This window comes from Solanum stenotomum, chromosome 8, assembly GCF_019186545.1.
Source record: "Solanum stenotomum isolate F172 chromosome 8, ASM1918654v1, whole genome shotgun sequence".
NCBI classification, from domain to species: domain Eukaryota; kingdom Viridiplantae; phylum Streptophyta; class Magnoliopsida; order Solanales; family Solanaceae; genus Solanum; species Solanum stenotomum.
In genome coordinates this window covers 18,360,336-18,387,822 of record NC_064289.1, presented here as the reverse complement: position 1 = coordinate 18,387,822, position 27,487 = coordinate 18,360,336, and the positions used below count along the sequence as shown (strand labels likewise).

Sequence of the window (27,487 nt, the reverse complement as noted above, 5' to 3'; positions counted from 1 at the left end):
CAACTTTCGATTTAACAAAAAAAATTGTATGAAAAGAAGGTAGACAGCCATGCACCTAAACACACCATTGTGGTAAAATATTTATTTACTAGACATTCATACTCATGTTTAAAGAGCTTGAGCTTCTAAGGTTCAACAGTATGACAAATTGACCATACTCCATTACACCAAATTCTAAGCTACCTCATCCAACAATGGTAGACAAGAAAATGTGTACCTGGTAAATCATTGAATCAAATGACAGTAAGTTTCAGCTTTAAGAAAGTTATTGGATTGCCAAAAGCTTACTAGGGCAACTCATTGGTAGAACATCTTACCTTAGCATGGAGAGGCTAACCTAAGCTAAAAAAAAGCGGGCAACAGCACCAGTAAAGACCACAAAAGCTCAATGCCAAAAACAGAGCTATATAAAATGTCAATTACGAATAGATCCTATCTCATCATCACTGCCCGCTAATGACGGCGATCTAATAATTGACCACGACTACCTCTTAATAAAGAGGATTAGATATTTAAATAGAAATTGCTAGGTAAAAACTACCATTAAACAAAGTTAGTCTAATGCTGACCTCTTAAAAAAGAGGGTTAGATATGCTAAATAGAAATTGTAATGAAACAAAACCATCAAACAAAGTTATGGAACATTGCCAACCCAATACTTGGAATAAACACCTTAATGTAAGTATCTGACTTACATATTGCAATTAACCTGCAACTCAGAAACAGACGCACTAGATGATGCATTTTGGGTGGCGGCCTGGTACTTCTGAGCTGCAGCACCCAGATGACTAACCTGTACAGGTACAGCATATCAAAACAATAAAAGGCAAATCAGAAATGATTCAATAGCCCCCTACCTTATATGCAACATCAACTTTCAAAGCATATATGCTAAAACAACTAGATGCCACAGAAGTACGATCAAATGCAATAAATTGAGAACTGCTTCAAAGAGACATCCTGAAGTAGAAAACCAGATCCATTCACCGTAAGTGTTGTCAAAAGCGCAAAAAAGCTCTAAAGTTCATTGGGGATTTAAGCGCAAATGGAGAAGAGATATATATATATATATATGTAAACGGACCCATTATTGTCATTAGGGGTGTCGATGGTTGGAGAAAAAAATATAATTATGAGGTTAGTAGGACTAGAACACACAACCTCAAGGAATTTTCACAACACCGTAACCACTAGACTAAACCTTTAACTTGTGTTAAGAGGTGTCAATACTTGTATTTATATTGATTAAACCAAAATTGGACCTCTATATACAAAGTAATTTTCCAACGAAGGGGTGTCAAGCGACACCCCTTTCTGCCCATGTATAGTCCAAGACTAATAATTATAAGCATGAATAAAGAAATATATAGACAAAGAAATTTATTGCTTTTACGATAAAGTGAAATATCAATGGTTTAGCAACGCCTCTTCAGAAAATGCTCATTCACACTGGTCATTGTGCACAAGATCTCTTAAAATATTGTACTAACTGCCTAAAAGAGAGAGATTTATACTCACGCATGTATACAAGTATCAATTTCATATGTGTACACATGCATGCACACACTTATATACAATTTCTTCAACGGACCTAATGTGTGTACCAAAACATGAAAAACCTACATCTACATTGCTCAAACTCTTCAAAAATGTCAATTGGTGCGTGTCGGATTCTCCAAAAGTAGTACATTTTTGGGGATACGACATGAGTGCAACATCGAAATTGAAGAGTCCATGCAACTTAGAGTTACGGAACAAAAGCCAATTGATCTATTAACATGCATACTTAATTAGATGTCACCTTCAAATCAAACGCTAAAATTGTTAATTGGCGCACATAAAGAGACTGTTTGACTAAGCTACTAAAATTTGTTTATTTTCAGAAGCATTTTCTTTAAAATAGCTTTCCAAAAAAGTATTTCGGGAGAAACACAATGTGTTTGACAAGTAGTTCATTTTAAAAGTGTTTTTTCAGTATTTGATAAGCAAATCGTACAAGGCTAATCTTTATTTATTTTTTAAAAGCTTTTGAGCGTCAAATTACAAAAATGGCCAAGTATCGATGCACATTTATAATTAAGATATTCTATAGAGAAAAAATATTTTAAGTATCAACAATCAAAGACTGATAAGACTTGTACTATTATTTAATTAAAATAAAAATACATATTAAAATTTTCAATCAATATAGTACATATAGATAAATCAATGAAAACATTAAATATTAGTATAATGTTAATATGATAATTTGAATATACTAAGAAACATTAACCAATATATATTAAAAAATCATTCCTCAAATTATATCATCATATATGGGGTATTTACCACAAAACTAAGTAAAATCATTCACACAACGAAAATTCACTACGATATATGAAGCATATTAGTAATTATTAATATTACTCATTTTAACAAAGAGATAAATAAAAGACAAAGAAAACTCTTACATGAAATGCATGGATACTAATATTAAGAGTCAAAAGGAAATGAGATATTCTAAAACTAGTCATTGCTTTCTTCTATTTTTATTTTTAAAAGAAAAGGAAATGGTTGTTATATAATAAAAAAGTAATAACTTAATGAGGGGATATGCTTGATAAGTATGTATTTGTTGAAGTGTGTGACCATCTCATCTAAAAGTTTTAGCTTAAGTTCTTAAAGAGAGCACACTTTTATTAGTTAATGATACTCTCAACACGTCCCCTCACGTGCAGACTTGTCTCTTTTTCATGGGCTAATCACATGGAAATCCTTTTTAAATTTGGGTGGCAGTGAGATTCAATATCAGGTTCTCTGCCTGCTCTGATACCATGTAAAAGTGTGTGACCATCTCATCTAAAAGCTTAAGTTGTTAGAGAGCACACTTTTATTAGTTAATGATATTCTCAAGAGTATTGATGGTAGGGATATTTTTCTACTTCCACCTTTTTCAAGAACGTGGAAATTTTAGCTTCTTCCCAACAATAGAAAAACTGAGTTTGCTGCTACTCAAAAGCACTTTTACTTATTGGACAAACACTTCAAATTTTGAAGAAAGTGCTTTTGAGCTCTAAGAAACTTGCCCAAACAGGCACTAATTCATTCAAGTAACTCATCATACCAAGATAATAGTTAAAGCATGAATCCTGTACTTGGTTATTCAAAAATGAGTTTTTATCATATGCATTTATCAGATCCTAGTTCACTGAACACACGCTTAAAATAGGAAAAAAATTACTGAAGATAGTGCAGCTCTAGGAGAAAATTAAAGAGTTTTGGGTTTACCGGTTCAAATCTAGCTTTTGTTTTTCTTTTCTTTCATTTAAATCTAAGTTTGTAGCAAATCTGGCGCCAAAAGTTTTTCAACCCATACTGCACATTGACAAACCTAGGAAACTAACACCGAAAGACAGGAACTTACTAGTATAGCATACTTAATTTATTAAATGTATCGTAGAAATCCAGATGTTAATATTATTAGATAGCAAACAACTTTTTTCTACTGATAGCAAACACAGAATTCTTTAAGTAGATCCACATAGAATGATCACATTTAGAGCTTACTTCTGTAATGACCCGGAAGGTCATTTTTGAATTTTTTTTATAAAATTACCATTTTACCCCTCCTGAAAGTTGCCCCAGGTCATTTCTGACCAGTTTGTGGAGTTGGATTTGTAAATTGATTGGAAAGTAATGATTTTTGAGCTGCGGAACTAACAAGTCTATTAGAAGTTGAATCAGCCACTTTTACATGGATTTTTGGAAGTTTTGAGTTTGAAAGAATCAAGTTGTTTAAAAGTGGTTTTTGGACTAAGTTGCTAGGACTCTCCAAAAATGTAGTTGCACTCGTGTTGGATCCTTCAAAAATACACTATTTTTGGAGGATCCGACACACACCCGTCGACATTTTTGAAGAGTCCGAGCAAGATAGTTTTTGGTAGCAATCAGAGTTTCGAACCTTGTAATGGAATTCCGTTAGTTCCATCCGTTTCGAAATGTGAAATTTGGACTAGGAGAGTTGTCATTTTCAAATTTAGAGGGGTTCCGTGGATTTGAGGTCCTAAGTTGAAAATTGATATAATTTTATGCCTTGAGTTTACTTTGGTCAACATTCGAAGTTCAAATGCTCAGATCAAATTTTCAGCAATTCCATCGAATTTGGGGGATGATTTTAGGCCTATGAGAGGTCTCAGTTGAATTTTCAAAGGTTTCAAGCTTAATTTGGTCTTTTTAGGCGTTATGTTAATTTATTGCAACTTTCACGAGTTTCAAGTCAAGAAGACCTTGGATTTGTGTTTTGATGGTTCCATTAAGTTCGGAACAACGAGTTTAGTTGGGTAACAAATTTGGTTTGTGTACGAGATTCCGAACGAATTCCCAAGGTCCTTCCGGAGACTTGTGTGTTGGTTGATTTTCTTACGTCTGGTGTTTGTTGTGCCTTGCGTTAGCAAAGACTTGACCACATCTGCAAAGGGTCATTTTATCTAGCAGTCGTGTTCATGACTAGGGATTGTGTTTGTGAACCTGAGTTCGCGTTTGCGAGGACCCTTGGCAATGTGTATTTTCAAAATGATGGAATTTCTTCCCTTTTTCTCTATTTTTGAACCCTAGAAACTTGACTTAAGCGATTTCAAGGAGGATTTTCAAGAAACTTCAATTGGGCAACAGATTTCAACTCTCCCCCTTTATTATGCCTTGATTATGTAAATATTTTTCCACCTAATTATTGATTTGGGTTCAAACTTGGGGGGATTTTTCAAGAACTTGAGTTTTGGGGGAAAATGGGGGTTTGTGAATGATTTCAACTCCATTTTCAAAATGGTTTTTACCAGTGACTTCTAAATTCTTTGGGTAGCGTTTTCATGTATAAATTTCCAGATTTAACATTCGTTTTTATGAATCGGGTTTTTGGGTCAATTTGACTCTTTTTTCCAAAATGTTTGATATGAGTATTGATAGACTTGAAATCTTATTGTGATAACTTATTTAATTAGATTGCATTGATTTGGATACTGTTCAGAAGAAAAAAGTTCAAGTGCCGGAGTGATTGTGTGATTTTCTTAAGGCAAGCAGACTTCTTGATTTTTCTTAGAGTTTTGAACCTTGTATGCTTTGATATGATTGGGAGAAATGGGAATTGGTGAAGGGATTCATGTAAGAATTTCATATTGTAAATTGATGAGGTGAACTTGCTAAATAACTTGGGTTAAAACAAGAATCTTGTTATGTGTGACTTGATTTTGTTGTGGGCAATTGGCCGAATGAGATTACTCACTTGATGACATGCTTTATCTGATTGTAATTAGATATTGGTGTTGAATTATCATCCTCATATTTGATCATTGCAGTATTATGTTTGCATTGATGTTGTACCATTGTTGTGATGAAATTGGTGAGGATGAAAGGAAATAGAAATCGGGCCACACATCCATGGAGGAATTATTGAGTGGAAATAAGGAACGCGCCACACATTCGTGTCGGATTCATTGAGATGAAATTGGGATCGGGCCACACGCCCGTGGCAGATGCATGGACTGAGAAATTCCCCATGGGTCCCGAACAAAGAGATAGTGGGTGTGTGTCGTTAGGACAGACATGCATCACTCTATATGACATTGCACATCATTGCATTGCACTTCATTTGATTATAACCATTGATATGTATGTTGTTGGGAACCTTGATTTTGTAAAACCCTGTGTTGATGGACTTCTCGTGTTGAGGTGCAAATTGAATTATTCCTAGCTTTGTGATGTGGAGTGTTGTGGCGGAGCCAAGATTTTCAATAAAGGGGTTCAAAATCTGAAAAAATAAACACATGAAGTAGTCGAAGAGGGTTCAACATCTACTATATATACCTAAAAAGTTATTTTAACCATGTATAAATCATATAATTTTCCACCGAAGGGGGTTCGGATGAAACCCCTAATTGTAAGGTGGCTCCGCCACTGGTGGAGTGAGAAATGTTTAGGTTAGGTTGTTTGATTGTTGCAGGTTGTAGTTATGGAGGTTCAGATGGAGTAGTTGGAGTACTTGTGTTCAATAATGCTTTACTTTGGGTCAGTTGTGTACTTGTTGAGTATCGTGCTGATTGGTACTCACCCCCTGCTTCAACACTTGTGTAGGTTACGAGTCAAGATCTTCTTGATTACCCTTCCCCTTTATCTTGTCTGAGGCTTTACTATGGAGACTTGAGAGGTAGTTGTTTGTCATTTCAGTGACCCTCTTATTCCTTTCTTATGTTCTTGTTCTACTCGAGAAACAATGACATAAAGACTTTGTATTTTTCCTCATCCTATTGTAATACATTAGAGGCTAGTACATGTATCAACCAGCTTTTGAGGGCATTTATGAGTTTGACTAAGTTATCCATAGTTATGTTTTGATCATTTACTTTCCGCATTTCAATCGTTAGGTTTCAAATTTTAGGCTTACTCTTGGTGGGATAAGACGAGTGCCATCACACACCCATTTTTGGGTCGCGACAACTTCAATCCATGTTTCTTTACTTTGTCAATTGAAGTTCAATTTCTAACACTTATTTTCTTTTTTGTAGAAGACTTTTATAATATAGTAGTAGTTTACTATAGTACAAGTACAAAAGCAAAATTAAAAAGATAACAAAATCTGGAAATTATGAAATGAATTCAGGGTTTACAAGATTAGATCCAGCTTTCATTTGTGTTCTGAGTTTTTTCAATTGAGTTAGGTCCAATTTAATGCACCAAGATCCATTACCCGGTACTACTCTTTTAACAATCCTACTGAGAGAGAATTTGATTCTAAATTTCATAAGTGAAAGGGACTTCTTGATATTAGGCGTTTGAAGCCAGTTGTGATAAAATAATATACCAAGGAATAGTTAGAATAGCAAGTGATCATATTACAAGCACAACAATTTGACTCCTTTTTCCAAGTCCTCAATTTCCATTATGAAGTCGGAGCTCATTTAAATTATACTTTGTTATCCTGTGCTAAAACAAATTTCTTAAAACTAGCACATTATAGAACATCAAAAGTTCTATTCCATGGACTTCAGATAGCATAAACATCACCCAATAAAACTGTTCTGAGTTTTTCTCCATCACATCTCCCGTGACCATAACATATCCAAACCCTTAGGCCTTAACCAGGGTTAGAGCTTCTACCCGATGCATTTCAAATTGTTCCTAGATAGCAGGTTCAAAGCAGAATCTACCTTTATTAGGAATTGAGATAAAACCAGCTCAAACTCAGATTACCAAAAACCAATCACAAGAACGAAATACAATCCACCAAATACTTTAAAAAACAATATTACATCCCAACACAAACCAGCCATGCAATATTTCTCAAAAAAAAATTTATTCAGAGACAGATTCTCCCCAAAACTGAAGAAAAAACAAATAGAAATGCCATACGATTATGAACAGTCAATTCTTTCCATTAATGAACAGACATTGCGACCACAAACTACTAAATGGAGCTTAATTCATCTAAAAAGCAGTTTAGAGTGGTCTGTCCAGCAGCCCTAACCGCTTCAATATCACAAGGCGAGGATTGAGAATAAGATGCTTCTAAACCGTTCTATATTGCTAAGAAGAAGAAACAGGTAATTTTGAAATTAGAAAAGAACAAAAATGCAACGGAAATCTTGTACTTCCATGTATATTGAGCTTGTACCAACAGACAAAAGAAAAGGAAATAGTGACCATAAATACTCACACGACCAAACTATCATCCAATTACATAAGTAATGTTCATAATAAAGATCAATCACACAGAATTAGCAGATGTGGCAAGAAATTAGATTGAAGTTCTTTACTTCTCAAGTAGAGTTTTTAAAGCATCTTCAAATATTTTTGAGGAAAAAAGTCAACCAACTTCTTTTTACCTATTTTAAATCTAGGCAACCTAAAAGTCTGCTATCAGTGAATAGAAGTGTATTATTCAAATCACAGTTGAAGCATGACTTCAAAATACATCCATGGAATGGCAGTTGAAAGGTAAAATTGTTAACCTGAGGTATCAACAATCTTCTAGGGATAAGCTCCTCATGACGCCGTGCACAAAATTCCCAAGAAACTATCTGCCAAGTAGATACAAAAGGAATTCAGATCAAACAAATTATAGCATTAATATGCACCATGCTAGGTCTCAACTGTCCATGAATAAGCACTTCACTGAATATTAAACTATCAGTTCTTCCTTTAACCTTCAAATCAGGTTGTGAAAACACTAAGCGAAGCTGACCATCACGGACAACACGAAGTTGCTCAAAGACACTCTCCTGAATCGCTTTTGCATAATCTAGGACTATTTGCCCAGATGAATTCTGATATTCACGGGGCATATCAATATAGAGAAGTTCTTCCAAAGTGCCACTTTCATACTTTATCTTGAAAAGCCTGGGCAAAACCTCGGCAGTCGCTTCTGAGAAAAAATGAGTTGAGATATATCAGATGCTGAAACAGAATTTATCAGCTGAGAGGAAAACCAAATAAATAAAGATGAAGTAATTAAAGAATGGGTTTTGTTAAGTCACAAAGTTTGTTAACTGCTTCCCGGACCAAAAATTAATTCAAGAGCTTGATGCTGCAAAGAACATACCGAACCCACGGCCTGGCTTCCGGCTGCATATTTCGCAGTGCCACACATCCTGCAAATTACACAATATAAATCAAAGATATAAACTCATTTGCTAACAGTTGTTCTACAGCTAATCAGCAGCATTTATAGAACGAGCTCTAAAAGAAGTATCTGAGATAAAAAATNTATTTCGCAGTGCCACACATCCTGCAATTTACACAATATAAATCAAAGATATAAACTCATTTGCTAACAGTTGTTCTACAGCTAATCAGCATCATTTATAGAACGAGCTCTAAAAGAAGTATCTGAGATAAAAAAAATATATCTATGCTGTAATAGGATACTAAGCTTGTACCATGAAAGTTATTACAACTCCATTTTCATTTGATGGGAGCATATAAATAATACAAAAACAAAAAATGTAAATAACTTCCACATAAGCAATGAACCTGAGGAAAAACTCCAGTAGTCTGCCGACCACTTCCATACATAGATACACACCATTTTTTCTTGGCATTGGGAGCGAAATACTCGGCAACAAATTTCCTCCAGAACTCAATGTTATTGTCCTATAAAGAAGGAAGAGCAATTTGTTAGGGGAAAAATTGATATCATATTTTCTTTTTCATTATCTGGGAAAGCTGTAGGGTAGGGTGTAGCGCATAGATGCCACACAATGATATAGTTGACCCATTCTTCTTACTTCAGGTCTATGTTGCTGCTGATACATATAATGAGTCAGCCGACGGGCACACATCCCGGGCTCATATACTGGCTTTACAGGAGGTCTGACAGCAAGATTCTGCGGTTGAAATTGTTGTTGTAATGGGTTTCGTTGTTGAGGGGCAGTCTTCAAGAGTTGATGCTGAAACTGCATTAGCCTCTGCTGATGCAAAAGCTGTGCAGCAGCAGCAGCTTGAGGGGACTGCCTGGACATCTGAAGGAACTGCTGCTGCTGTTGCTGATTTAGAAATAAAGATGGGTCTGATTGTTGTTGTTCTACTTTGACAGGCGCAAGACCTCTCATACTTTGAATCTGTTGTGGTTCCATTTTTACAGGTGCCAAGTTTCTCAGAGCTTGCAACTGCTGCGGTGTTTGATCATTAGTCACCTCTGTTTCCATTTTGACAGGTGCCACACCTCCTAATCCACCACGCATGGATTGAAATTGATGCTGCTGTTGCTGTGTTTGGGAATTGATAGGGGAAGAAAACTGCTGCAACTGTTGATTATGTTGAAAATTCTGGGAATCAAACTGTAGGGATCGTTGTTGGTCAGCCAACATGTGGTTACCAGAGGGGTTAGGAAACTGCTGTCCTTGAACTTGACTGCTATTTGGATTTGTCGCCATGGCTGATGACATAAATGTCGTTGAAGAAGCACTAAAACCCATCCCATTTCCTACACCAGAAAGTGGGTCAGTCTCGGCCCCATTATCAACAGGGCCACGCTGAGAACTTCCTGGTCCAGCCAGTCCTGCATTAGGACCTCCATTTGCAAAGGACTGATGTGAAACATTGGGAGCATTCCCTAGCATATTCATATTCCCAAACATCGTCCGAGGAGAAACCATAGAAGGGAAACCACCTGGTGAAGGCATTGACCCCCCTTGACCACCCATTACACCGGAATTTGTTCGCAGTAATGAAGAAGGTACTGACTGGGAACCTCCAAGTGGATTAGGAGGCCCTGTTGGAACCATTTTTCACCAAGAAGTACGCAGTCTTCCAACCCTTGAGCAAATATAGAAACTTCCTAAAATTGCATAAAAGCCTCAAGTGAGTACAGAAAATTCATAAAATGGCTTCAAAGCCCCCCACTAAGCTCAAGAAATTTCAATTGCTCTGAAGAAAAAACTAGGCGGAGAACCAAGCAAAACCAACAATATCATTCCATTTTTTATCCATAAGATGGAAGCTTATCTCTGAAACCACTAAACCAGACTTCTTTCTGCTCAAATAACTGTCTTTTGCTGCATCATCCACTGCAATAGTTATTCAATTTTGTGTCAATTTATCCCTCCCTTCCGATAAAGATAGATTTACCCTACCCAACCTTACTTGAAATCGTCTAATCAGAAATCAAACTTCATTCCTATCCCTTTTAGAAAAACAATTCAGAAAAACATCCGTCAGAGCATATTACCCAAAAACACCCAAATTTTCAAACTCGGAAAATGAAAGAAGCTGCAGTAATTGATTGAACACTAAACAAAAAAGAAAAAAGAACAAAGCAGGAAACTTATACAATCATATGAACACTTGATCAAGCCCTAAATCTCGCAATAAATGATAAAAATGAGCAACCTGCAGCCAGCTTTAGAAAACAAAAAGACAATTTCAACAGCGACTCACCGCAGATTGAGTATATTCCATACACGGAACTACAAGCACCAAGAACACACAAATTTTAGCGTCACCTTCTTTGAACTTCACTGTGGTTCCTTTCAGTAGATAGATTCAGCTTCTTAGCTGTATATTTTGTTTAGAGAGAGAAAGTTGATGAGAGAGAAAGTGTGTTTACGGACGTCAAAATTGTATTCAATCGGAATGAATTTTCTTCTTTATTTCTTCTTCTTTTCTTTACTAATTTTCTCTTTTCTCAATCAATCAAAACGAAGTCAAATCTCTTTTTTTTTTCTTTACACATGCATGTGGACGGATAGAATGATGGATATTTTATGGGACTGTTATACATACATTGTTCTGCTTTGTAATTGACATTTGATATCGACAATATTTACGAAGTACCCTCCTTATATTTATTATATTTCTATAAAACGCCACGTAAAGCAAAAGAATAAATGGGTGGACGTTTTTATTTATCCCTACTATTTGTCAATAAATTTACTTTAATATTGTAATTTGAACTCAATTTATGAACATTTAAAAAGGTTCTCCTCTGAACTCTTTATTTTATACTACATGCATTCTTTTCATTACATTAACTTCGTCGGACCTGAGATTTTGAACTTTCGAGATTCAAACTATATAAATTAAGAATTGCAAATGATAGGTTTCTGCTGCTCCATTGTCGATGATCTCTCTGGAGCTCATGGAGTTGCCGGCAGTAGAGACACCAGAATATGTTGCCGACAAGTTTTCTTCATGACTAGTATCCTTGCAATAGCATCTCTCTCCTCGCAGTTCAATAAAAGAAAAACACTGCACTCCAGAAAGCCAATAACAAGTTAAAGATGATGGCAACAAGAGTAAAGTAGGACGGCCTCATCACTGGTTTAATTTTTTCCAGCAAAAAACATGAGCAACTGGCTCTTTCTACTTTGTAAAGCAATTAGAACAAACATCTGTGGGTTAAAATCAAGCCAGCAATTCCTAATCAACAGGCTAATAGAAATACTTCAAATTATGCCCCTATGAAAATTCCAGTGCTTAAAATCAAATTCCTTCAGATATAACTTCATACTAATGGATTTACTTTAATTCCACCAAGCCTCTTCCTACTTTTTTTTTTTTTCCTGTCAAGCCACTCCAAATAAGCCTAACAGAAAGACAAGTAGGAAGGAGAGAAGAAATGATGATTGCACCGGTGCCAATTATAGAAGCTACTGAAAGCTCTACAACAGAACCCCAACTATATACAACTGCATGCTCTGGAGTGGTGTAGAGATGCAGTACGATAGGGGCAATAGCTCAGCCCATACATAGTTAACAAATGCCTCCGCATGGTATAAACAGATTGAATGTAGCGGTCCATTAGCCAAGTCGTTCCCTGAATGTCCCATTAAAGGAGCAGCTACGACAAACCAGGCAAAATCAAGTTAGAAGAGAGTGCACTCTCGGATGAGATAACATTTCAGCTGTTAAGATGCCACCCTATACGTTGTCCTTCCCACTCAAATCAGTACAAACGGGGCAATCTTTGAAACCACTTCTGCTCAGCAACCATGGCTACTCTCATCATGAGAGGCAAACTCATCAAACAATCTTTGCAACACAAGCAGCAGAACATAGCCAAATAATTGCCAACCTGAACCTTTTCAAGGAGATGTTTTCCAGTCAAACTGCAGGTTGTTAAAACTGTTGACTGCTTCTAAACCACTTAGCAGTTGGTTTCCCAGATCTTGTTGCTGTTGACTCATATTACGTTCTCTCACCATTGTCATGCCCACTAACCCATTCATGGCTGAAGGGTTATTACCCAATGCAGCACGCATTCCATTAACCATTGCAGCTTGGCCCAGTCCATTGTTCATACTCCCAAATCCAGAACCAACACCTGTACTGTTAGCATTGGCTGTCCCATTCCTAACAAGGCAATTGCTTCCATTGAGAAGGGAATTATTACTTGTTGCCAACATCCCATGTCCATTTTTTATATCATTCCCAATAGTACCATTACCTACCATGCCACCGCCACCGAGCTGTGAAGACATCATCATTTCATGTATGATCTTTTGTACAGAACTCTGAGAGTCATTAGCATCCACGTCACTTGAATGGGCTGGTTGCTGCATTGTGATTTTTGGGGAATTTGCAGAGTTCATGTGTTGCACTGATGATAAGCCACTGTGTGAAGCTTGTGGTGGATTGTTGGATGATGATGGTGTTGGAGACTGGAATTGAGAAGAGTTGGGTTGAGACTGAGGCATTGTACTTGAAGAATTAGGTGAAGGCATTTGGACAGCATTTCCTGAGTAGGTACTACTTCCACCATTCACTGGATTTTGTTGCCTGGAGTTCATGGAATTTTGGTGCAGTAATCCAACAACAGTACCACTAGACGAAGTAGCAGGTGCTTGGTTCACAGAATTGTTTACATTCGACATACCGTTGCTCAAAGGTAGAGGCGGTACACCAGGCTGTGAAGTCGTCTCATGGTTCGAGCTACTGACTGTTTGATGTGTATGTTGTTGTTGCTGCTGTTGTTGTTGCTGCAGCTGCTGCTGTTGCTGCTGCTGCTGAGTCTGATCCTCAGTTGATTGAACTGGACCTTGTACTCCAGCTGAAGAACCGTTCCTACGAGGAAACTTAGCCAAGCTCTCTGGAAAATTAAGAGTTGGGCACAATGTGAACAGTAAGAATAATGTTAAACATAAACACCAGGACAGATAATCAATACTAGATGAAAAATAAAAAAATAAGTTCATCAAGCTCAAGTTGAATATCTACTCCAAATTATCAATTAGCGCACACAAAAATGGCCCACTCACATACGCATCACAGGTAGAGAGGATAACACTAGGCCAGACATAAAAACTGATTAATGATAAGTTGAGCTCCCACTTATTTACCCCACAAATTGAATTTTGGTAGATTACCACTTGAACTTCATGAATGTTGGGGAAACACTTGACCACTTACCCGGTCTCCTGGGACTTAAATACCACAGCAAACTCCAGAGCACAAAGAGGTAGCACTAAGATATAAAACACCAAATCCTCATTATCGAAAAAAAACTAAACACCAAATCCAGAATGCCACTAGGAAAAGTGATATATTTTGGGGCAAAAGAGGGAATTGATAAGAAATTCAGGGGGGAAACTATGCAACTGGATCAATGAGCATCAGCGAGAATTTTTTATATTTTTTTTGAGATTGGTAACTGTTTCTATTTCTTTAAATCAGTACATGGGTTGTACTGAAACCATATTTACATAATGAACTCTAAAGGCACTGTCCTACCCCTATAATGAGTCTAACACATCATTGATAGAGACAGTGTCAGCATCAGCGAGAAAATTAACGATACATTATGTCCAATATGAAAGTGAGCCTTAGTTTGCAAGAGTTGAGTGTCCTATTCTCTAGTCCCCCACATTCATGCATATTGCATGGCACTAGTTATTACATGACAGTTATATTACCAACAAAGTTGACTAACGATGCAGCGGAATCTGCTTTGTCCCATGGGTTCTCTACTCAGGCACATGATGGTTTCTATTTTCCATCCACAAAGCAATTTCATGGTATGAGCAAATTTTACTTCAAAAGGCAATCTTCTTTCTTTTGCCCCCCCCCCCCCAACATTTTGCTCTCTTATTCTTTTTCTGTTTTTTTTGGTTGACTAAGAAATCCGTTGTTTCAGCTTAGAAATTCAGGATAATGATCCTAATGCTCTCTATTTAAGTGTCATTCTTTACTTATTAAAAGAAGTGATAGAATAGGAATAGGTTTATAAAATCCTATTTAGAATACGAATAGGAATAGTAATAGTATCCTACTTGGTAAAGGATTATATTGTAGTGTCTATAAATAGGGTCTCTATGTAATAATGTAGATACACAATTTCAATAATATTCTTCTCCAATACAATCCTCACAAGAAGATAATGGGCCTAATTCTCTACACTTCACCTAGAACCAAACTTGGAGCAACAACAGCGTAGCACACATTTCCCATTGAACCAAACTCCTGGGACACCTTTAAATAACAATCAGATGCCTCTTTGTGAAATACATTATTATCTATACAACACTAGCTCAATAGTGTCTCGAAAAACGTACAATTCTTAGAATCTATGTAGGCTTAGCAAAAATGGGTCACAACGGAAGGAAAAAACACCTTATAGAGAAAATATCAATTAGTTGGCAATATGCCATGTTAGTAGCTTCTTTAGTTCCGCTATTTCCTTTTCCTTGAGCCAAGGGTATATCGGAAACAGCCTCTCTACATCCCAAGGTAGGGAGGTTGAGGTCTGTGTTTGCTCTATCCTCCCCGGACCCCACTTGTGAAATTACACTAGGTATTTTGTTGTCGTTGTATGCAACACTAACTCACAGGAAAACAACCCCATCTATCCTCCTATGTTAGTGAGTCATTAGTTTGTCACAAGGTCAGGAAATTTGAACTGTGATGTAAGGAACTAATAGAAAGGTTAAGTAGGTTGAACTTACCCATGGGTCCGGTCCCTGTCTCCCTGCTATAGTCGATCAAATCTTTCATGCTATTTACCACTTCCGATATCTGCAATCCACCAAGAACACAACACATCCATAGTTAATCACACAAGCAAAACATCATTTGACCAGATGTTATCACACAAAAGCAACTTTATATTTGGTTTCAAAATTAATGATTATAAAACATTTGAGAAATAAATAAACTGAATTAGAAGAACCTAAAACCAAAAGACCTTGACTTCCTGCTAGAACAAGCATTTTCAAACGAAGTCAATTTCTGAAGGAAAGACAACCAACAGTAGGAAAACATTACACCACATATTTGTATCCAAGAGAAAAGCTGAAGCATTATGCATGAGTTAATTACACATTATTAAAAGGAATTTTTAAATCCACAACATTAACAACCATCTCTAACCTGCGGACTGTTAAAAGAATTGAATTCATCTCTGTTTTCGAATCTGCTCTGAAAACAGTAGGACATATGGAAAGAAATGAACTGAAGACAGGTCGACAGAACTGATTGACTTTTGAATCAGACATAAAAAGAGAGATGCATAAGCTGGCCGAGACCCTTAATAACTAACTATTACAGTAGCTAAAATTCCAACAATCACATTTAGTGACTCAATAGATACACGAGGACTATTCCCACTACTGAAACAAAAACCTACACAAGGGACAGAAAAGGGGGGAAAGAGGAGCTCTCTATGTCAGAACAAGGTACATACCTGTAGGCATCTCACATATCTCTTTGTATAACCTAAATCATTTACTAACGGAACTTCCAAAGCTTTTGCTAGCTGACGAGCTGAAGCAACAAACCTGAAGCGCAATTAGAAGTCAAAATTACAAAATAACTCGCACATCTAAAGCTAAATAAAGGAACACATGATGATAGCAGATTCACAATCTTAATAAAATTTCGAGAATCAAGGAATCTCTAAACATAACTTCACAACTGAATGCTTACATGGATCACTTCTGACTTTTTCAAAGGGCATGCATATCTTTACATACCCTCGCCCCACCACCTCAAACCACTACTCACAGCTCGTGAGATTAATGTTATTCCATGGGAAGAAGATTTATTCCTTTCCCTTTTGGCAGGTCCACCAGATGACATCCCTAGCTCCTCCCATATGTCACCATAGCACTGAGAGGACTAGAATATAAATCAACACTCACGCAGGTCACTGTCAACATCCTCAACCCACACCCCAAAATCATGACACTCCAAAGTTCAACTTTCAATTAAAAAAAAAGTATCGAAGGAAGGTAGACAGCCATGCACCTAAACACACCATTGTGGTAGAATATTTATCAACTAGACATTCATAATAATGTTTAAAGAGTTTGAGTTTCTAAGGTTCAACAGTATGCTAAATTGACCATACTCCATTATACCAAATTCATCCAACAAAGGAAAGACAAGAAAATATGTACCCGGTAAATTACTGAATCAGATGACAGTAAGTTTCAGCTTTAAGAAAATTATTGGATAGCCAAAAGCTTACTAGAGCAACTCAATGGTAGAACATCTTACCTTAGCATGGAGAGGCTAACCTAAGCTAAGAAAGAGCAGGTAACAGCACCAGTAAAGACCATTAAAGCTCAATGCCAAAAACAGAGCTGTATAAAATGTGAATTACAAATAGATCCTATCTCATCATCACTGCCCACTAATGACGGCGATCTAATAATTGGCCACAGCTTACCTCTTAATAAAGAGGGTTAGATATTCAAAATTCAAAATAGAAATTGCTAGGCAACAACAACTACCATTAAACAAAGTTAGTCTATTGCAAACCTCTTAAAAAAGAGGGTTAGATAGCTAAATAGAAATTGTAACGCAACAAAACAATCAAACAAAGTTATGGAATATTCCCAACCCAATACTTAGAATGAGCGCCTTAATGTAAGTATCTGGACTTACATATTGCAATTATTCTGCAACTCAGAAACAGACGCACTAGATGATGCATTTTGGGTGGCGGCCTGGTACTTTTGAGCTGCAGCACCAAGTTGACTAACCTGTACAGTATATCAAAACAATAATAGGCAAATCAGAAATGATTCTATAGCCCCTACCTCATATGCAACATCAACACTCAAAGCTAAAACGACATCCAGCTAACATAAAAATTATATGCTAAAACAACTAGATGCCACAGAAGTACGATCACACACAATAAATTGAGAACTGCCTCAAAGAGACATCCTGAAGTAGAAAACCTGATCCACTCACCGTAAGTGTTATCAAAAGAGCAAAAAAAGCGCTGGTCTTTGAGCACAAATAAAGCGTTGGCTTTATTGAGAAAAGCGTAAATGGATATATATATATATATATGGACAAAGAAATTTATTGTTTTTAGGATAAAATGAAATAACAATGGTTTAGAGTCGCCTCTTCAGGGAACGCTCATTCACAAGGAAAAGTGTGTCTTAGAGCCTTAATGACAACACTGAAGGGCACATTAAGCAGGGTGAAGCGTTCAACGTGTTATGAGTCTTGCTTCAGAGATGAAGCATGCTTTAATAACATTGCTCATTGTGCACAAGATCTCTTAAAAATATTGTACTAACGGTTCTTCAATGGACCTAATGAGTGTACCAAAACATGAAAAATAGCATGGCAAACCTACAGTTATGTTGCTCGGACTCTTCAAAAATGTCAACTGGTGCGTGTCAGATTCTCCAAAAGTAGTGTATTTTTGGAGATCCGGCACGAGTGCGGCATCGAAATTGAAGAGTCCGTGCAACTTAAACATACGAAACAAAAGCCAACTGATCTATTAAGAAAGCATGTTTAATTAGATGTCACTTCCTAATCAAACGCTAAAATTGTTAAGTGGCACACATAGAGAAACTGTTTGACCAAGCTGCTAATATTTGTTTATTTTGAGAAGCATTTTCTATAAAATAGCTTCCCAAAAAAGTACTTTGGGAGAAAAGCGATGTGTTTGGCAAGTGTTTTTTCATATTTGATAAGCAAATCGTGTTAGGCTAATCTTTCTAACAAAAATGATTTTGAGTGTCAAATTATGACAGGTATTAATGCACGTTTATAATTAAGATTATTCTATAGAGAAATATTATTTTAAAAGTATCAATAATGAAAGACTTTGATCAAGCTTGTACTGTTATCTAATTAAAATTAAAATACATATTAAAATTTTCAATATATGGTACATATTAATAAATCAATGAAAATATTAAATATTAGTATAATATTAACATGATGATTTGAATATACTAAGAAACATTACACAATATATATTAAAAAATTAATCCTCAAATTAAATAACCATATATGGGGTATTTACCACAAAAATAAGTAAAATCATTCACAGAACGAAATAAAAGACGAAAAAAACTTCGGCATGAAATGCATGGATACTAATATTAAGAGTCAAAGGAAATGAGATAATTTGAAAGCTAGTCATTATTTTCTTCTATTTTTAAAAGAAAAGGAAATGGTGGTTCTATAATAAAAAAGTAATAACTTGATGAGGCGTTATGCATGATAAGTATGTATTTATGGTAGGGAAATTTTTTGTTTGAAAAAAAAAATTTCTACTTCCACCTTTTTCAAGAAGCAGAAATTCTAACTTCTTTCCAATAGCAAAAAAACTGATTTTGCTGCTACTCAAAAGCAGTTCTACTTATTGGCCAAACACTTCAAATTTTGAAATAAGTACTTTTGGCCTCCAAGAAATTTGCCCAAACAGGCACTTCATTTAAGTAACTCATAATACAAAAATGATAGTTAAAGCATGAATCCTTTACTTGGTTACTCGAAAATGAGTTTTTATCATATGCATATATCAGATCCTAGTTCACTATACGCACACTTAAACAGGAAAAAAAAAAAAACAGAAGATAGTGCAGCTCTAGGTGAAAATTAATGAGTTTTGTGTTTACCGGTTCCAATCTAGCTTTTGTTTTTCTTTTCTTTCTTTTAAATATAAGTTGTACCAAATCTGGCGCCAAAAGTATTTCACCTCATACAACGAACACATTTAAAGCTTACTTCAGTCCATGTTTCTATACATTGTCAATTGAAGTTTAATTTCTAACATTTGGTTTCTTTTTTGTAGCACACTTTTATCATATAGTAGTAGTTCACTATAATACAGGCATACAAGCAAAAACAAAAAGATAACAAAATCTGAAGGTTATGAAATGAACTCGAGGTTTACTAGCTTAGATCTAGCTTTCATTTGTGTTTTGACTTTTTTAATTGAGTTGTGTCCAATTTGGTGCACCAAGATCCATCAACCAGTACTACTCTTTTAACAATCCTACTGAGCAGCGAAAAGATCTTCTTGATATTAGGCATTTGAAGCCATTTATGATTGAAAAATATACCAAGGAATAGTTAGAATCACAAGTGATCATATTAAAAGCACAACTCCTTTTTACAAGTCCTCAATTTCCATTTTGAAGTCGGAGCTTATTTAAATTATACTTTGTTATCCTGTGCTAACACAAATTTCTTAAAACATGCACAACTTAGAGCATCAAAGTCCTGTTCCATGGACCTCAGATAGCATCAACATCACCCAATAAAACTGTTCTGATTTTTTCTCCATCACATCTTAACTATCCCGTGACCGTGACCATAACATATCCAAACCCTTGGGCCTTAACCAGGGTTAGAACTTCTACCCAATGCAAAACCAGCTCAAACTCAGGATACCAAAAAAATTCTTCAAGAACGCAATACAATCCACCAAATACTTCAAAAAACAATATTAAATCCAAACACAATCCAGCCATGCAATAGTTTTCAAAAAAAAATTTCCAGAGACAGATTCTCCCCAAAACTAAAGAAAAAAACAAATAGAAATGCCATACGATTACGAACAGTCAATTCTTTCCATTAATTAACAGAAATTGCAACCACAAACAACTAATTGGAGCTTGATTCATCTAAAAAGCAGTTTAGAGCTGTCTGTCCAGCAGCCCCTACCACTTCAATATCACAAGATGAGGATAGAGAATAAGATGCTTCTAAACCGTTCTATATTGCTAAGAAGAAGAAACAGGTAAATTTTGAAATTAGAAAAGAACAAAAATGCAACTGAAATCTTGTACTTCCATGTATATTGAGCTTGTACCAACAGACAAAAGAAAAAGGAAATAGTGACCACAAATACTCACACGACCATACTCTCATCCAATTACATAAGTAATGTCGATAATAAAGATCAATCGCACTGAATTAGCACATAGTTCCAGGTCAATGAAACGAAAAGGCTTCTGCCATAGCAGATGTGGCAAGAAATTCGATTGAAGTTCTTTACTTCTCAAATAGAATTTATAAAGCATTTTCAAATTTTTTTGAAGAAAAAAATCAACCGACTTTTTTTTACGTATATTTAAACCTAGGCCACCTAAAAGTTTGCTATCAGTGAATAGAAGTTTATGATTCAAATCACAGTTGAAGTATGACTTCATAATGCATCTGCGGAATGGCAGTTGAAAGGTAAAATTGTTAACCTGAGGTATCAACAATCTTCTAGGGATAAGCTCCTCATGACATCGTGCACAAAATTCCCAAGAAACTATCTGCCAAGTAGATACAAAAGAAATCCAGATCAAACGAATTATAAAATTAATATACACCATGCTAGGTCTCAACTGTCCATGAATAAGCACTTCACAGAATATAAAACTATCAGCCTTTCATTTAACCTTCAAATCAGGTTGTGAAAACACTAAGCGAAGCTGACCATCACGGACAACACGAAGTTGCTCAAAGACACTCTCCTGAATCGCTTTTGCGTAATCTAGGACTATTTGCCCAGATGAATTCTGATATTCACGGGGCATATCGACATAGAGAAGTTCTTCCAAAGTGCCACTTTCATACTTTATCTTGAAAAGCCTGGGCAAAACCTCGGCAGTCGCTTCTGAGAAAAAATTATTTGAGATTTATCAGATGCTGAAACAGAATTATCAACTGCGAGGAAAACCGAATTAATAAAGATGAATTAATTAAAGAAAGGGTTTTGTTAAGCCAAAAGTTTGTTAAGTGCTTCTAGGACCAAAAAATAATTCAAGAGCTTGATGCTGCAAATAACATACCGAACCCACGGCCTGGCTTGCGGCTGCATATTTCGCAGTGCCACACATCCTGCAATTTACACAATATAAATCAAAGATATAAACTCATTTGCTAACAGTTGTTCTACAGCTAATCAGCATCATTTATAGAACAAGCTAAAGGAGTATCTGAGATGAAATTATATCTATGCTGTAATAGAATACTAAACTTGTAGCATGAAAGTTATTACAACTCCATTTTCATTTGATGGGAGAACAAAAAACATTACAAAAACAAAAATGTAAATAGCTTCCACATAAGCAGTGAACCTGAGGAAAAACTCCAGTAGTCTGCCGACCACTTCCATACATAGATACACACCATTTTTTCTTGGCATTGGGAGCGAAATACTCGGCAACAAATTTCCTCCAGAACTCAATGTTATTATCCTATAAAGAAGGTAGAGCAATATGTTAGGGAAAAAATCGATATCATACTTCCTTTTTCATTATCTGGGAAAGCAGTGGGGTAGGGTGCAGTGCATAGATGCCAAACAATGATCTAGTTGACCCATTCTTCTTACTTCAGGTCTATGTTGCTGCTGATACATATAATGAGTCAGCCGACGGGCACACATCCCAGGCTCATATACTGGCTTTACAGGAGGTCTGACAGCAAGATTCTGTGATTGAAATTGTTGTTGTAATGGGTTTCGTTGTTGAGGGGCAGTCTTCAAGAGTTGATGATGATGCTGGAACTGCATTAGCCTCTGCTGATGCAAAAGCTGTGCAGCAGCAGCAGCTTGAGGGGACTGCCTGGACATCTGAAGGAATTGCTGCTGCTGTTGTTGCTGATGTAGAAATAAAGATGGGTCTGATTGTTGTTGTTCTACTTTGACAGGCGCAAGACCTCTCATACTTTGAATCTGTTGTGGTTCCATTTTTACAGGTGCCAAGTTTCGCAGAGCTTGCAACTGCTGCGGTGTTTGATCATTAGTCACCTGTGTTTCCATTTTGACAGGTGCCAAACTTCCTAATCCACCACGCATGGATTGAAATTGATGCTGCTGTTGCTGTGTTTGGGAATTGATAGGGGAAGAAAACTGCTGCAACTGTTGATTATGTTGAAAATTCTGGGAATCAAGCTGTTGGGATCGTTGTTGGTCAGTCAACATGTGGTTACCAGAGGGGTTAGGAAACTGCTGTCCTTGAACTCGACTGCTATCTGGATTTGTCACCATGGCTGATGACATAAATGACGTTGAAGGAGCACTAAAACCCATCCCATTTCCTACACCAGAAAGTGGATCAGTCTCGGCCCCATTATCAACAGGACCACGCTGAGAACTTCCTGGTCCAGCCAGTCCTGCATTAGGACCTCCATTTGCAAAGGACTGATGTGAAACATTGGGAGCATTCCCTAGCATATTCATGTTACCAAACATTGTCCGAGGAGAAACCATAGAAGGGAAACCACCTGGTGAAGGCATGGAGCCCCCTTGACCACCCATTACACCGGAATTTGATCGCAGTAATGAAGACGGTACAGACTGGGAACCTCCAATTGGATTAGGAGGCCCTGTTGGAACCATTTTTCACCAAGAAGTACACAATCTACCAACACTTGAGCAAATATAGAAACTTCCTAAAAAATGGCATAAAAGCCTCAAGTGAGTAGAGAAAACTCATAAAATGGCATCAAATCCCCCACTAAGCTCAAGAAACTTCAATTGCTCCGAAGAAATAACTAGTCGGAGAACCAAGCAAAACCAATAATGTCATTCAATTAAGGGAGTGATTACTAAATGTATCTGAGGTAGACAGAAAGTCTCCAATTTTTACCCAAAAGATGGAAACTCGTCTCTGAAACAACTAAACCAGACTTCTTTCCTCTCAAATAACTGTCTTTTGCTGCACCATCCACTGCAAGAGTTGTTCAACTTTGTGTCAATTTTTCCCTCCCTTCCGAGAAAGATAGATTAACCCTATCCAACCTTACTTTAAATCATCTAATCAGAATATTGGACACACAAAACCCCAAATCTCAATAGTTTCAAAGACAGACATCAAACTTCATCCTTATCCCTTTAAAAAACACAAATTCAAAAAAGTAACAGATAGAGAATATTACCCAAAACAAAAATTAAAGAAGCTGCAGTAATTGATTGAACACTGAACAAAAAAAAAAAAGAAAAATAAGCAGAAAACTTATACAACCATATGAACACTTGATCAAACCCAAAATAGTGGATCCAAAGCTCAAAATGAGCAACCTGTATCCAGCTTTAGAATAGAAAGCAAAGAAGACTTACCAGAAGACAATTTCAACACCGACCCACCGAAGATTGAGTATATTCCTTACACGGAACTACAAGCACAAAAAACACACAAAATTTTAGCGTCACCTTTTTTGAACTTCACTGCGCTTTCAGTAGATAGATTCAGCTTCTTAGCTGTATAATTTTTTTTAGAGAGAGAAAGTTGAAGAGAGAGAGAGTATGTTTACGGACGTCAAAGTTGTATTCAATTGGATTGAATTTTCTTCTTCATTCCTTCTTTTCCTTACCAATTCTTCTCTTTCTCTCAATCAAAACGAAGTCAAATCCTCTTCTCTTTTTCTTTTTTTTCTAGCTTTGCGTAGGGGTAGTGGGAGAGAAGGGGCGAGGGGGTGATTTCCACATGTATGTGGATGGATGGTGATGGATATTTTATGGGACTGTTATACGTACATCATCACCGCTTGTTTACCTTTTGTAATGGCTTAAAGTCATCACCGTCCCTTAAAATTGTCCGCATAATTCACTTAGATACCTTAACTAAGACTTGTACCTATTGAACATCTAAATTGTTTAAAACATGTATCTATTAAACACAAAATGCTGATATGGCAAAAATTGTGTTTTGCACTTCCCTGAAGCGCGTGAAAAGATTCAAATAGTGTTTTTTAAAATTATTTTTTTACATTTTTTCTTCTTTTATTGACATTTGGCATTATAATTAACTTAAAAACATTTTTTTTCTTTTATTTACACTTTTTTCAAAAAAGAAAAGCACCTCACCCCCTACCAGTCATCTTCTTCATAATTTAATTTGCAAAGTTTTCTCCACTTTAGCTTCAACATTGTTTTTATTTCTTTTTTTATATAAAAAAAAGAATATTATTTCTTTCAAATATGAAGATAAATGAAAATCAACTATGAAGAAATCATACGATTCACATTTGAAAGAAAGACTTTCTTTTGTATGATTTATTTCAAATCTCATAAAAATAATGGAACAAATATGAAGAAAATAAATAACTTTGCGTATAAAAAGAGTTAGCCAATATTTATTTATCACAATTTTTGAACAGATATTTTTACTCAAAGTCATATATAAACCCATTAAATTTATCAAAAATGATATTTGAAAATTTGAATAACTGCCGAAAATTTTTTCTTTCTTTTTCACTCTTAGTATGAAAATATATATATTTTTTTTTAATAAAAAGTTAATCTTCAAGTTATTTGAAAAGAAATTAGATTTTATGATTTGAAAATGAATGTGTTTTGGGAAGAAGATGAAATGGTAGGCTTTGTGATTTGAGAAAGAATGTGTTTTGAGAAGAAGATGAAGATGAAAGGGGGTTGGGTAAGGGTGGGGTTGGGTAGAATAGGTTGACATTTTCATTTTTTTTCTTTTTCTTTTTTTAAAAATTAGATATAAATGTGTTTGAAATAATTTTAAACAAAATTATTTTTTTTATAATTTTCGGAGCCCAATGACACATGTTATTTTTTAATTAGCTATTTTGCCATGTCACCACAAGTATATCACACAGTCTTCATATTTTTTGCTGATTATCGAAAAATGCCTAATAGGAACAATTTTTGAATAGATAAAAGTGTTCAATAGGTATAGTCTTAGTTAAGGTATCTACATGAAATATTTATAAAAAAAGTCTTTGTATATGATAAATTTCAAAAACTATTATCTATTTTTTAAATTTCGTGTCAAATCTAACAAACTCGAGACAGTGAGTGTTTCACTTTCTACTAAACACACCCAAATGTATCATTTAGTACTAAAAAGATATATGGAGGGTATTTCGGTCAATAAAATAAAAACAGAAGGCGAAATACCATGCCCGCCAATTTTGATGACCACGTGTCATCCAGTGTGTGATAAGCAATTAACAACTTCAATACAGCGGCTGAAGAAAGGGGAATGATAACGTCACATGGAGTTCACAGAAATTAATGTGGAATGTAGCTGGAAATTTACAGGTGTCAAAACATGAAGGAGGGGAGCATATATATTTTCATGCTACTACGAGTACCGTTAGCATCTTCGGGAAAATCATTTGTAATGATGAATAATGCCCACACATTACATCTAGGGATCTCGAAACTGCTTTCGAAATTCCATTATTACCCTTTTGTTTTAATGGCACACCTATTTTGCCTTTTTTACTAAATTGGGTATGTGAGCAGTGACGTTAACATGATGTAATCTTCTTCTGTTTTTTTTTAGGGAAAATGCATAAGTACCCCCCCAGCCTATATCCGAAATCCCAGAGACACACCTAATCTTTACTAAGGTCCTATTACCCCCCCGAACTTATTTTATATGTAATATTCTACCCCTTTTTGGCCTATGTGGCACTATCTTATGGGCCCAATGCATGTTGACTTTTTTTTCAAGGATAGTGCCACGTAGGCCGAAAAAGGGTAGAATATTATAGTTAAATTAAGTTCGGGGGGGTAATAGGACCTTAGTAAAGGTTAGGTGTGTCTCTGGAATTTCGGACATAGGCTGGGGGGGTACTTATGCATTTTCCCTTTTTTTTACAGTACTATTTTAATTTGACTATTCCCTCAATTCTTTTTTACTTGTCACTTTTGACATATCAAGAAAAATAAATTGGAGTATAATTTTTTGATGTTTACCCTCAATATTAAATACTTTTTCTTTAAATCATTTTTCAAGATTTAATACTAAACATCATTTAATAGGACAGTTTGGTAAAATACCTAATGGGCGTGGCAAGTCAAAATATGACAAGGAAAAGTGAACGAATGGAATAATATTTAAAATTAAAAATTAAAATTATAAATCAAAGTAATAAGTTTTAATATTGGAGCTAAGTAATATGAAATGGTCAGAGGAATAAAGTAGTATTATAATCACAATTGTAATCAGGCTTCAATACGGATATCAAAAATAATAGGGGCTAAGTTATGTGTTTAGGTACATTTTTCTTACTCTCCGATAAAACAAAATTATTTTATTTAGTGATTGATTAGAAGTATTAATAAATGTCAAAAATGAAGGGAGTACTTTTATGTTGTTTATCTTCCCTCTTGTTTTTTTGTACTATTTTTGTTTACTTTTTGTGAGGACTGATGAGGTTCCGAATACGAAATTTTGGTGGGTATACGAGTAGAAGGTCTTCACGCTTTTAGAAATAATTTTTTATATTTAAAATTACATTACAAAAATTAAAATTTAAAAGTTAACAATTTAGAATATATTAGAAAGATTAATTAAAAATTTTATTTGACTTACTAAAGTATACCAATTTTTTATTCATATATTGTATTATTATGTTTTCTTTATTCATATCAATAAAAGACGAACGCTATATATTCTGAAACACATTCTAACTTTGATAGATACCCTTTGACAATTTGGCTGATATGGAATGAAGATTCTATGATTAGAGAAGATATCAATTATTTTTTTCTTATTTAATTTGTTCTAATTATTTATCTATTATCACCTCTAATTATTTATTTGTAATAACTTTATATATATAATCTCTCATGGAAGATATTTACTAATTGGGACAACGACAACTATAACTAATCAGTTATTGATTCGATCGAATTTAATAATTTTAACAAAATATCAAAAATTTGGGCTTGTAATAATTTTACAAGTGCAGTGAACTGGTCAGTGAAGAAAACATATATTATAAAAATTGAACTGTGTATATAGTAGGGTGACATATATAGCTGTAAAATAATGTGCCATGTGAAACA

At 35.5% G+C, this 27,487-nt stretch overlaps 1 protein-coding gene across 50 annotated transcripts in view; it reads right to left on the bottom strand.

Annotated features, from left to right (window-relative positions):
• Positions 1-24,034, bottom strand: part of LOC125874619 (transcriptional corepressor SEUSS) — a 52,720-nt gene extending 28,686 nt beyond the window's left edge. For 4 of the 50 annotated variants that reach the window (XM_049555549.1, XM_049555546.1, XM_049555538.1 and 1 more), the window contains exons 1-8: positions 23,777-24,032; positions 22,049-23,387; positions 21,795-21,914; positions 21,507-21,555; positions 21,114-21,331; positions 20,919-20,987; positions 17,350-17,447; positions 16,177-16,238 (exon numbers count right to left, since the gene is read on the bottom strand). In XM_049555549.1, coding sequence (XP_049411506.1) covers positions 16,177-16,238; positions 17,350-17,447; positions 20,919-20,987; positions 21,114-21,331; positions 21,507-21,555; positions 21,795-21,914; positions 22,049-23,056 — 1,624 coding nt within the window. In that variant the 5' untranslated portion in view covers positions 23,057-23,387; positions 23,777-24,032. Of the gene's footprint in view, positions 1-695; positions 794-7,979; positions 8,049-8,174; positions 8,393-8,569; positions 8,619-9,000; positions 9,121-9,254; positions 10,536-10,905; positions 11,095-12,541; positions 13,556-15,407; positions 15,478-16,144; positions 16,239-17,349; positions 17,448-20,918; positions 20,988-21,113; positions 21,332-21,506; positions 21,556-21,794; positions 21,915-22,048; positions 23,388-23,776 lie in introns of those variants that run through there. The other 46 variants (XM_049555544.1, XM_049555553.1, XM_049555537.1 and 43 more) reach the window with 37 other exon arrangements.
• Positions 24,035-27,487: the final 3,453 nt, after the last annotated feature.